This window comes from Rhinatrema bivittatum, chromosome 6 (genome assembly GCF_901001135.1).
Source record: "Rhinatrema bivittatum chromosome 6, aRhiBiv1.1, whole genome shotgun sequence".
In the NCBI taxonomy this organism is placed as follows: domain Eukaryota; kingdom Metazoa; phylum Chordata; class Amphibia; order Gymnophiona; family Rhinatrematidae; genus Rhinatrema; species Rhinatrema bivittatum.
Window position 1 is genome coordinate 270,755,753 of NC_042620.1, and position 12,916 is coordinate 270,768,668.

At 46.1% G+C, this 12,916-nt stretch overlaps 1 protein-coding gene across 4 annotated transcripts in view; it reads left to right on the forward strand.

The window, feature by feature from the left end:
• CMC4 (C-X9-C motif containing 4) overlaps positions 1–11,365 on the forward strand; it is a 15,769-nt gene extending 4,404 nt beyond the window's left edge. For all 4 annotated transcript variants that reach the window (XM_029607195.1, XM_029607194.1, XM_029607192.1 and 1 more), the window contains 2 exons: positions 7,208–7,342; positions 10,773–11,365. In XM_029607195.1, the coding sequence (XP_029463055.1) occupies positions 7,285–7,342; positions 10,773–10,927 (213 nt within the window). In that variant the 5' untranslated portion in view covers positions 7,208–7,284 and the 3' untranslated portion in view covers positions 10,928–11,365. The remainder of the gene's footprint in view (positions 1–7,207; positions 7,343–10,772) is intronic.
• The last annotated feature ends 1,551 nt before the right edge of the window (positions 11,366–12,916 follow it).

Below are 12,916 nucleotides of genomic sequence, written 5' to 3' on the forward strand. Positions count from 1 at the left end.
GTTCAGGCTCTGGATGCAAAAGCTTGCTCAAAGAGCCAGGTCTTTAAGCCTTTCTTAAATTTCTTAAATTCAATTTCAAGCCGCAGCTCAGATGGTATAGTGTTCCATGTATTGGGCCAGCTATTGAAATAACTCTATCACGAACTAAATCAAGATGTGCGGTATTTAGTGATGGGACCGAAAGAAGTCCTTTATTAGCAGATCTTAAGGAACGGTGTGGTGTGTGCATGCGGATGGAAAAATTTAGCCAGTCAGACTTATGACTATAAATTGCTTTATGAATAATGCAGCAAGTTTTATATAAAATCCTTTCCGGAGGAAATGGTGAAGGTTAAAATAATGAAGGAATTCAAAGGGGCAGAGGATAACACTGTGGATTCCTAAATGATTGAGGATGGAAAAGAAGAAAAGAGAGCATGGGGGTAACTCACTGGTGTGGCAGTTACTACCCTTAACCAATAAGCCTTCATACTGTTGAAGCAGAGAGGAATGATGGTATTCCATTAACAGCAGCGGGAAAAGGGGAATCTGATTCAAACAGCAACCAACAAGGGCCCCAACTGTTATGGTGTGGGGAATAAATGAGCATGGGGGTAACTTGCTGATGTGGCTTTTACTACCCTTAACTGATAAGCCTGATACTTTTGATGCAGCTCCAACATAACGCTCTGCTTCCACGGTAAAAGGAAATTGGATTCAAACAGCATCCAACAAGGGCCCTGACTTTTATGGTCTGGGAAACTGATAAGCATGAGAGTGATCTGCACAGTGCAGCACATACTGGCATAAACTTGCTGTGCAGAATGGTTGGATCATTTGGACCTTTTCTGCCATCATTTCTATATAAAAAAAAGAAAAATGCTGCTTGCAAAGGTATTCAAACCCTTCAAACTAGTACATGGTAGAACCACCTTTTTGCTTTAATAAGACCAGTAAGTTTGTACCAGCTTTGCACACTGTTTTAGGAGTAATTTTTGCCCATTCTTGGCAGATTTGCTCTAGGTTGTTCGATTGGTTGGATGATACTTATAGACTGCAATTTTCAAATAGTGCCAAACATTCTCTCTTGGATTGCGATCTGGACTTTGACTTGGCCATTGCACATCATTCACCCGGTTGTTGTTCACACACACCTGTGTTGCTTCGGCCTTGTGCTTGGGATCATTGGCTTGCGGCGAGGTGAACTTTCTCCCAAGTTTTAGTTTTTGTAGCAGATTGAAGCAGGTTGTCTTGCAATATATCCCTGTATGTTGCTCCATCCATCCATCCTTCAATTTTAACAAGATGCCCAGTCCTTGCTGAGGAAAAGCATCCCCACATGATACTGCCAGCCCCATCCTTTACTGTTAGTATTACCTGGTCCTCCGCAAACACCATACCAGATTTGCACCACACATAATATTTTGAATTTTGGCCAAAAAGCTCCATTCATGTCATCTGCCCACAAAACCCTATCCCACATTTTAGCTGGGTCATGCTGATGCTTTCTGACAAACTTCACATATCCTTTGATGTAGTTTTTCTTCAGTAATGGCTTTCTAGGTACCCTCCCATATAGGCCAGTTGTATGCAGAGCTCTTGATATGGTTCACTAGTGCACCTCCACTCCAGTCTTAGCCACTGAACTCTGTAGCTCCTTCAAAATGATTGTTGGCCTCTCCGTGGCTTCCCTCACAAGTCTCCTCCTTGCTCTGATGCTGAGTTTTGAGGGGCGGCCTTGTCTAGGCAGTGGCTGGGTGATATGATGCACTTTCCATTTCCTCACAATCGAGCCAACAATGCTCACTGGGATATCCAAGCACTTGGATCTTATTTTGTAGCCTTTTCCTATCTTGTGCATATCTAAAACTTTATCTTTAAATTCCTTAGAATGCTCTTTGGTCTTCAGTTTCACAGCCTGACCAGTGGGTGCTGGAATTAGGGGGTCTTTTATCCAGAAAAGCTGACCTTTTTTAATGATTCACATGTAAAGGCCAATTGTTAGGGCAGTGTCTTTCATATGTGTAAACTTGGAGCTTCCACAGCATTTTTCAGTTTTTAATTTTATTGTACACAAAAATGCAGAGAAATAATGAATTGTGACTTGACAGTTTAAGAACATACTGGTTTCCAATAAAGCAGAGCTGCTTACCTAAAACAGGTGTTCTTTGAGGACAGCAGGATGTTAGTCCTCACACATGGGTGACATCATGAGATGGAGCCCCGATGCAGAAAACTTTATGTCAAAGTTTCTAGAATTTTGGCTAGGCACACTGAGCATGCCCAGCATGCCCTATACCACTCATCCATGTGGGGTCCCTCTTCAGTCTTGTAATATAGAACTACATTAAAAAAAAAAAAAAAGGAAAAACCGAACCCCGCAGGGTGGCAGGTGGGTTTCGTGAGGACTAGCATCCTGCTGTCCTTGGTGAACACCTGTTACAGGTAAGCAACTCTGCTTTCTCCAAGGACAGGATGGTAGTACTCACACATGGGTGAATCCCTAGCTACAGGCTGCTCCCCAACACAAAAGGGGGAGCAACAGACACCTAACCAGGTGTCAACGGGCACAACACCCATGCTGTTGGTAACATGGGGGGAGGGGGGAAACAGCCTGAACCCAAACAATGGGCCCTAGGTTGGCAGAGTTCTACACCTCAAACTAGTTTCAAAGGACAGACTGGCCGAACCTACTGTCGTGTCGGCCATCCCTATCCAGACAGTAATGTGATGTGAACATGTGGAGAGAACTCCATGTCACAGTCTTTCAGATCTCCTCCATGTGATCTGCTCGCAAGTGGGCCACAGACACTGGCATGGCTCTGACAGAATGAGCCTTGACATGATCCCCAAGATGCAGTCCTGCATGGGCATAACAGAAGGAGATGCACTCTGCTAGCCAACTGGGTATTGTCTGTTTGGCATTGCCCAATCTATTCTTATCAAAAGAAATAAAAAGTTCGGAGGACTATCTATGGGCTTCAGTTCTCTCTAAATAGAAGGCTAAGGCTCGCTTGCGGTCTGAACTGGGCAGTGCTTGTTCGCCTTGGTGTGAATGGGGCTTGGGAAAGAATATTGGCAAGACGATTGACTGGTTAAGATCGAAATCCGTCACCACCTTAGGCAGGAACTTATGGTGTGTACACAAGACCACCCTGTTGTATTAAGATTTAGTATAAAGTGGATAAGTCACGAAGGCCTGGAGCTTGTTGACCCTGCATTCTTAAGTGACCACCACCAAAAAATATGACCTTCCAGGTCAGGTATTTCAGGTCACAGGTAGGCAGTGGCTCAAACTGAGCTTTCATCAGCTGAGCTAACACCACATTGAAGTTCCAAGACACAACGGGAAGCCTTATGGGAGGCTTCAACTGAAGCAGGCCCCGCATGGAACACACAATTATAGGATGTACACAGATGGGCGTACCATCTACGCCATGGTGGTATGCGCCAATTGCACTCCGATAACTCTAACTGAGTTTGTTTTTAAACCAACCGCTGATAGGTGTAGAAGGTAATCAAGCAGTTTTTATGTGGGGCAGGAGAATGGATCTAAGGCCTTCTGCTCACACCACACAGAAAACCTCTTCCACTTCAGTCCAAAGGAATTTCTAGTGGAAGGCTTTCTAGAAGCTACCAGGACCCGAGACACATCTTCTGAAAGATCAAGTGGCTACAGAATCAACCTTTCATCCAGGTTGTGAGCGACAGGGCCTGGAGGTTGGGATGCCATAGCCTGCCCTGATCATGCGTGAAGAGATCTGGGCAACTCCTCACAGTGATCGGTTTCTGGATGGACAACTCCCACAGTGGAAACCAGACCTGTCTCGGCCAATGAAGGGCTATGAGGATCATAGTCCCTCTGTCCTCACAAAGCTTCAAGAAATTCTTCGCCACCAACAGAATCAGAGGATATGCAACAGGAGACCCTTGCCTCAATGATGGGCAAGGGCATCCGAGGCTGGTTTGCCATCTGACCTTTACAGGGAGCAGAACAGAGGCACCTTCCTGTTGCAAGGGGATGTGAACAGAGCTACATCTGGGCTCCCCCAGAGGTGGAAAATCCAATTTGCTACCCCCTGGTCTAGGGACCACCCATGGGGTCTGAAGGCTTGACTTAGCTTATCTGCTACCACATTCTCTGTTCTGGCCAGGTCCATGGCCCTTAGCACCATCCTGTGGGACGGAGCCCATGACCAGATCTGGACCACTTCCGGACACAGGACGTACAATTCCATGCCTCCCTGCTTGTTTACATACCACATGGCTACCTGGTTGTCTGTCTGGATCCGAACAACTTCATTGGACAGCCGATCTCTGAAAGCCCATAGCACGTACCTGATTGCCCGAAGCTCCAAAAAGTTGATTTGACAAGAGTTCCTGAGCGGACCAAAGACTCTGGTTACCGAACCCATCTACATGAGCTCCCCATCCCAGGGTAGATGCATCTGTGGTTAGGACAATTTGAGTGGGGAAACTTCGAAATGCGATCCCCTGTTCCAGATTGGAAAGTACCCGCCACTAGGTCAGTGAGACCCAGAGAGACAGGGTGACTGATGTAATCCTGGATGCTCTGAGTGGTCTGGTGCCACTGTGACCTCAGGGTCCATTGGGCTCTGCACATGTGTAAATGTGCCAAGGGAATAACATGGGCATTTGCGGCCATATGGCCCAACAGCCTCAACATGTGCCAGGCTGACACCTGCTGACTCTGTTGAATTTCTGCTGCAGTGGTCACCACGGCAACCGCCTTCTGGCAGGGCAGAAAGGCCTTTACTTGAGCCGTGTCTAGCAGGGTTCCTATGATGTCCAATTGAGGTGACGGGCTGAGATGGGACTTTGGGTAGTTGAGAATGAACCCTAGTTACTCCAACACCCAAATGGTCAAGCCCATGGATCTGATAGCCCTGCCTGAGACATGCTCTTGACCAGCCAATCGTCCAGTTATGGGAAGACATACACTCCTAGGCTGCGATAGTGTGTTGCCACCATGGCCAGGCATTTTGTGAAGACCCATGGGGCGGACACAGCCTGAATGGCAACACTCGGTACTGAAAGTGCTGTGTTTCTATCACAAATAGGAGATACTTCCTTTGACCTGTGAAAATCTCGATATGAGTATATGCGTCCTTTTGCAAACATGGGATCAAGGTACCCAGGGAAATCATCTTGAATTTTTCTCTTTTTAGAAACTTGCTCAAGGCCCTTACCTTTAAGATTGGTTGGAGTCCTCCTGTTCTCTTTGGAATCAGGAAGAACCTGGAGTAAATCCTCACCCTCTTTGCCCTGGTGGTATGGGCTTGACTGCCCGGCTGTTAAGAGGGAGAGCTCCATCTGCAGTACCTCCTTGATGCGCTACTGGCCCCCAATGTGGGCATGGAGAGCAATTTGGTGGGACACCCAGTAGATTCAATTAGTACCCTTGGCGGTTGATGGACAGAACCCCATGGTCAGAGGTTATACTGGGCCACTGGTTCGCAAAAAAACTGCAGCCTGCCTCTGAGCGGAGGGTCCATTGTCCTGGGTACAGGCAACTAGCTTACGCTGTCTATGGCCCAGTTAAAACTGCATCTTCTGAATTGACTGAGGAGCTGGCTGGGTTTTGGGGGTTCTCTGCTGCCTGGTACGGCTGCCGGAGCCCTGATGGTGTTGACGGGAGCAAGGAGGCGGAGGATAGTACTTCTGGCGAAAGAGACTTCCTTGGCCCTGGTCTCGACAGCCTCCTGGATGAGGAGGATGGGTCCAAAGTATTGGTGGAGAGTTGTTTGAGGGTCTCATGGTGGTTCCGAAGTTAGGATGAGGGATGCTGTGGCCCATCTCCAAAGAGATTCTCTCCAGTACACGGCCCGTCAGCTAGTAGTTCCTGTACCTCTGATGGAGATCCAAGGCCCGCAGTTGTGCCATGCTGTGGGCGCAGATTCCTGCTGCAGAGACTATGCCGTTTCAAAAATATCGTAGGTCACATTTATTTATTTAACACCTTTTTTTATACCGACATTCGTGGGTACATCATATCGGTTTACATGGAACTAAGAGAAATACAGTGAACCGGGGGGGGGGGGGGGGGGGGGGGAGTGGAAGAAACGGGGGTATAACAGGGTAAAGGCATAACAGAAGAAGTGTAATGGATGCAACTAACAAGAGAAATAATATTATATAATGAAAGGTATAATAATAAACATGAAATAGCATAATGATAATCACATGGAAGATAACGAGATGACAATAATATAATAAATTAGCTTGATAATAATAACGTAGGAGGGTAATCAAGGGAGATGCTGGAAGACCTATGCTGGGAATGCCTGCTGAAAGAGCCAGGTCTTTAGCTTTTTCCTAAATTTGTACTGGCAGGGCTCTGTGCGGAGATCAGTGGGAAGAATTTACTCAAGGTCACATGGACCTCATGTTTTCCGCATTCCAGCCCCTTGAGCACCAGCAACATGAGGGTGTCGTGCTGCTGTTGAGGCAGCTGCTCAGCCACCTTCTGCGCTTACTTCCAGATGTTTTGCCTTTGAGGATCACTGATGGACATGGTCCGGGGGCAGAGGTGAAAACTGGACGTGGCCACGACGGGTGAAACAAAAGGGATGCAAACTTGAAAGCAATGGCGGCGGGCAACGATGGCAAGTTGGCAAGTGGGCACCAAGGCACCGCCACTATGGGGGGGGGGGGGGAATCGACTACAAAAGGAAACTACCTGAAACGCCAAAAACCCTGACTAGAGACACTATGGGAAGGCACTGAGAGGGATCCGGCCACAGAATCAAAGGGAAAAAACCGTGAAAATGCAAAGAGCAAAAATGTTTTCCACAAGGCTAAAAACAGCCAAAGTGGGCTCAATCACACCACGAGTCTTGTAGCTCCGCAGAAAAGAAGAGACTGAAGAGGGGACCCCTTGTGGATGTGTGATATAGGGCATGTTGGGCACGCTCAGTGTACCTTGTCAAAGTTCTAGAAACTGACATGGTTTCCATAGTGAGGCTCCCTCTGATGATGTCACCTATGTGTGAGGACTTCCATCCTGTTTGTCCTCGGAGCAATATACTATCTGGAACAATCTGAGTAAGTATTAGTATTATTTGTAATCCACACACCTGTTCATTTTTTTTTTTAGGCGTTCAAATACTTTTTGCAAAGCACTGTATTTTTCATGTCTTAGCTTCTTAAGATATAAAACTTATTTACAAGTCCATCCCTTTTTTTACCCTTGTGCTTCTTTGCCTAGATGACTCAGTCATAAAACATTGAAAGACTTCAATCAAGATTTCCATCTGAGCTTTCTCTGTATTTAGCTTCTTTGATATGGGCCAGAAAGATCCTTGCCAGAAACAAGCCTGTCAAATACAGAAATGCCTGCAAGGTAATATATGCATTTATTTTATTTGCTTCAGCTGTAGTTCAGCATGGAGCATTTAGTACAGCCTCATGGTTCAGTTACGTGTCAGTGTATTAATTTGGTTCCTATATGGCTGTAGTAGTGCCAGTAGTATCATATGTATCACACAGTCCCCGTCCCCCCCAGGTAAGTAAGCCATAGGTAAAAATGTTCACTGAAGTTGAGCAAACATTTTCTTTACTCAAGTGCTTTAAAAAAAAAAAAAAAGTTAATTCCCTATGCAGTAAGCTAATGGAATGCTAATAAATTGAGTTTAAAACAAGAAGCGTGCTAGCAGGAAAAGGTGCACACAACAATGCTTAGCACACATAAAGCATGATGTATTTGCATTAACCATGTCAAAGGCAACACTTTAGGTAAGTCCCAACCACAGGACCTGCATATTCTGAACTCGAAATTCAGCCTCATGGCCTAACACTAGCTCCAGATACTTTTAACTTCACCTCTGACCAGGAGTTAAATGTCCAGCCTGAACAAAACATGATTGAAGCCTATGCATAGAGAAGTTTAAATTTGTATCCTAAACTCCTTGTTAAATCTGGAGTAAATTTATATATACCAAAATGCGGGAGTCGGTAATTTTTGTTCTGGGTAATGTTCACACAGCATTGGGTTGCAGTGCCTATACATAGTCTGTCTGTCTGCAGAGTCGAAGTGCGGAAACATGTAGAGCATGCAACTAATGTGAGATGGCCCAAACCAGGGCCAGCAGCAGATATCATCTGCAGTAGGAGCTCTAGGACTATATGGCAGCGGCAGGAGATGGGTGCCACACCATCAGAAACAGCTATGAAGGCAAATTGACCCAGGCATGTACATTAATTTGGCATGGTTGCAGCGAGACTTGATTTGAGGCCTAGGGCCACAGCAATGACAAACCTCAGCCTAAGATCTAGCAATCAGCAACAGGAGTCTCGGTGCTTTGTGATCCACTGCCGCTGAGGAGGGCCGAGACATTTGGCATACTGGCTATGATATTAACCTTCAGCTACTGAACTGCAGAAGTGACAGCAGGAATGGCAAAAGCCAGCAGTCTACCAAGTCTAGGGATTAGGAGGAATTGTGATGGAAATGTTTAGGGGAAATCGAGAATGGGGGGGTGGGCGGAAATGAACACTCACACATGGTGAAAAACATTGATGCTGAATCAACCTGAACCAGGGCAAGCAGCAGAGTCTGATGGGGCTGGGCCAGGAAGAAGAGAGTGATTGATGGGGGAGAGAGCTATAGTCAGGGCTGTCACAAGGCATGTGAAAGCCAGGCACCAAGCCAAGATATAGTGAGAAAAAGAAATGTAATAGTGTACTGCTGCTGCCACCTCTCTTCTGGGGCCTGCATGGTTCACGCATCAGCTGTTTGAACCACATGGGCTTTAAATATAGAGTGCCATACAACTCAACAGTGGATCAGTGCCCTGCATGGGCTGCATCAGAAAAAACATCTGCCACAGAGCAAGGAGACCTTCCTTATTTGAAATGCCAAGCCCCTTTATGCGCATAAGATCCTGGAAAGAAAGTGGATAAAATGGCTCAATTCAGATGAAAAGTCAAAATTACTTTTGGCAAAACGTGGGGTGAGGGTGGAGCACTGCTTTGTCCTGCAAAACTGCAGTATGGAGAGGAATGAACCAGTGCTTATAGTTCAGAGTCTTCTAGCTGAAGTGATGGCAACTAGAACCACCACTTTCCTAGGTAAGGAACTTTTAAGGAAGCTGACTCCAGCAGTGCGTGTGGCAGCTTCAGCATCTGCTGCCATTGTGATATAGCCTGCATGACACTACGAGTAAAACCACCTCCATTTAAAACTGCTGGTAGATGTATGGATGGGTAGGGAGCCGAGGCCCGGTACAATGCAACCTTCGGCTCAGACGCGTGCCACTTCTTCCTCTTTATACCAATGAGCTCGCAAGGCATGCAGCAAGGGGTTGAGACCCCTGCACTGACAGATCCAGGAGCCAGCGCCACAGAGTGGGGAGATTTGATTGAAAAGCTCCTGTGTGACTTGGCACAGAGGAGTAACGACCCTTAACTTTTCATGACCTACAAAGTTCTTTCATCTTCTGATGTGACCTCTAGCAACAGAAATATCAGTTGGCTGAGCTGTGGTCTGGCTCCAGGCATCTGTAACAAACATCATGGCTATCTGTATTGGACATCTTGCAGCCACATTTGCCATCCCTGAAGCCACGGAGCTGGCCTTCTCGGAGCTGTATGGCCTTTTCTTTTTTTAAGCAGCATTGACTAGTTGTGTGAGATAGCAATGCAACTTGCAGCAGGTTTGGAAGAAAAAAGGTTAAGCAGTAGTTCAAAGTACCAAAAAGCAGAGAGCGAGAGTGTACATGTCCTTGTGGAAGTTAAGACAAAAAAAAACAAACTGCGGATCTCATGAGGCTAACACATGCTCAGTAAAGTAACAGATCTTACAGCTGGGGCAGTTCTGCATACTTTATATTGGTCAAAACACAATTTACATGAAAGTCTAATTACATTTTAAATCAACTTTGTAATAAAACTTTCTGTATTAAGAATTTAAAATATTTTGAGAATTGCCCTAGAAATTCACTGTAATACACATACACACACATCCCCTCATACAGGCTCCCTCACTCTCACACATCCCCTCATACAGAGTCCCTCTCACAGGCTTCCTATGTCTCTCACTCATCTTCACACAGGCTAGCACCCTCACATATACACAATCCCTTTTTCATATACACGAGCTCTCTCACGCATCAGTCCTTCAATCTGATATAGGCTCCTTCTCTTGCGCATTTCTTCCCCCCCTCCCCCCCCCCCCTTCTGCTCTCACATACCTACCTCTCTACACACATTCACTCTCACCAGGCCCTTCATCTTCACTGCGAGCGGAGTGCATCCTGTGGCAGGCCGGGGCCTTCATGGTCACCATAAATGGCATGTACTCCATTCATGGCATGCTGGGGGTCTCCTTTTTCTGCACAGAATCTGGTAATTCTGCACAGGGAGGGAATTCTGTGCGCTGCAGTAGTGCAGAATTCCACCAGCACTGAGTTCTGATGAGCTCACATAGATGGCTTTGTTCAGCAGTACCTCATACAGCCATAGCTCATGGTTAGTTCGGCCCTGTTGTCGATGGAGAAAAGTTTATTATGCTATTACAGCCTCAGTTGCATAGCCTGAACAATTTTTCATGTGCTTAGGTTGGTTATTCAGTCTAAAGCTAGAATGCCATGTGGGAATTTTCAGTATGGCCCTTTCTCTGCACCAACTACCTGAAGCCCAGACCTTCATCTTAAACGAGGCACTATAGGTCCTTGAGGAGATGGGAGATGTACAACATATTGCATCCCCATTATGACTTTTCCTTACTAATTCATGATTAAGTTTCACGGTGTGTTTTTTTCCCCCAATTGTAGCTAACAATTACATGGAAAGTAAGTGTGAAGTTGTCATGAGGGAGATGCGTCTGTGCTGTGCTCGACAACCAAGAGGAACATCGGCTTCTTGTTCTGGATTTGAAAAAGAGGAGGAATCAAAAGAGAAGCTGAACAATAACAGCACATCAAATTAAAAATCCTGGCCCCTGAGCCTGAGAACACACACTCAGCACCCACCAACATTCAGCTCGTGGCCTAGACCTGCACTATCCCATGCACACAAAGAGAAACAAAAGACTAGTTAAACTACTATTCTTACATCTGTTCATTACAATCTTAAATAAAAAATGCAGGGTTTTCAGCTCTGTTTATCACCTTCACTGCTAAAGTTTACTTGAGCTTCTTTCATGCACATGGAAGGGACTGGTAAGGGCAGAGAACAGGGACAGGGAGGGGATATTTGACAGTGTATAGTGTGTTATATTTGTTTTGAAAATGTTCAATAATTTCTGGATGAGTGGATATTGGATACCTTTGCTATTGTTACTTATGTCTTGAAAATACAATAACGTTTTATTTAAAAAAAAAAAAAAAAAAAATGCAAGTTTGGGATATAGCACCCCTGCCTTTTCCAAAGGGGCAGTACCATTTTCTAAGGATGGAACTTGTTTATTACGAGACCTGTTTTCCTTTATTCTCATTAAAAGAGGTGCTCAAGAGTTCTTAACTGAAGATATTCTAAAAGGAAAATAGAGAACAGTTCCACACTTAAATGAATGATTAACAGGGGCTGGAAGTGTGGAAGAAATAACGCTCCTTATAAGTGCATTGTTATTTAATTCTTTATTCCAGTGAAACTCCCAAGACTTAAAAGTATTCCAATCACATAATGGGCCAGATTTTAGTAGCTGCATGCAACCTGGCACGCACAAATCTACGCCAATTTTATAACATACGCACCGAGCCCTAGGGGAGCCCCGATGGCTTTCCTTGTTCCCTCAGAGGGAACTTTCCTTCCACCCCCCACCCCCCCCCAAAACCTTTGTTTACTAAGTTGCGCCTGCCTCCAGGCAGGCGTAAGTTGTCCATGCCTGCCGAGTGCTGGCGCGTGATCCCCCGGCATGGCCGCTGTGCCGGAAGCCTCTGTCCCGCCCCGCCCACAAAGCCCCGGGACATGCGTGCGTCGCCGGGCCTATGCAAAATAGGCTCGGTGCGTAACCCTTTGAAAATCTGGCCCAATAGGAAGAGTATATGAAGGGAGAAATTACTTACCTGATAATTTTGTTTACTTTAGTGTAGACAGATGGACTCCAGCCCAATGGGTTATGTGCTCTTCTGCTAGCAGATGGGAGACTGAGTCAGATTTCAGAGCTGATGTCACTCTAGCTATATCCCTGCACTAAGCTCAGCTCTTCAGTATTCTCTTCGAAAAGCTATTGTGGATATATCTTTGCCCAATAAACTTGATTAAACCTGGTTCAACTGATTCAAAACTGGAGGCCGCCAGTGCACTTAACCAATTAACGCTGACACTGGACAACTGTGGGTGTCTTGAACTAAGGGTAGGCCGCAGCTTACCCGTATTTGCTTAGTCTCGCGGTTTGCTTCAGAGGTTCTCCTTCTCTGGGGCAGCCGTGGGTGGGATGCTGAGTCCATCTGTCTACACTAAGGAAAACAAAATTATCAGGTAAGTAATTTCTCCATTTCCTAGCGTACAGCCAGATGGACTCAGGACCAATAGGATGTACAAAAGCTACCCCCAGACAGGGCGGGAGGCTGCCCGTGGCCCACTTAATATTGCCCTTGCGAAGGCTGTTGCTTCTCGGGCCTGCACATCCAGGTGGTAGAACCTAGAGAAGGTGTGCATGGAGGACCACGTCGCCGCCTGACAGATCTAGGCAGGTGACAGCAGCTTGGTTTCTGCCAAAGAGACTGCCTGCGCCCTCGTTGAATGAGCCTTAACCTGTAGTGGTAAGGGCTTTCCTGCCTCTATGTAGGCTGCCTTGATTACTTCTTTGATCCAGCGGGCTATGGTCACCCGCGAGGCAGCTTCTCCTTGCTTCTTCCCACTGTGAAGAACGAACATGCGGTCCGTTTTGCGTACTGGTTCCAATCTTTCCAGATATCGCAATAGAAGTCTGTCGACATTTAAGTGGCAAAGAAGGCATAGTCTTCAGAGTCCT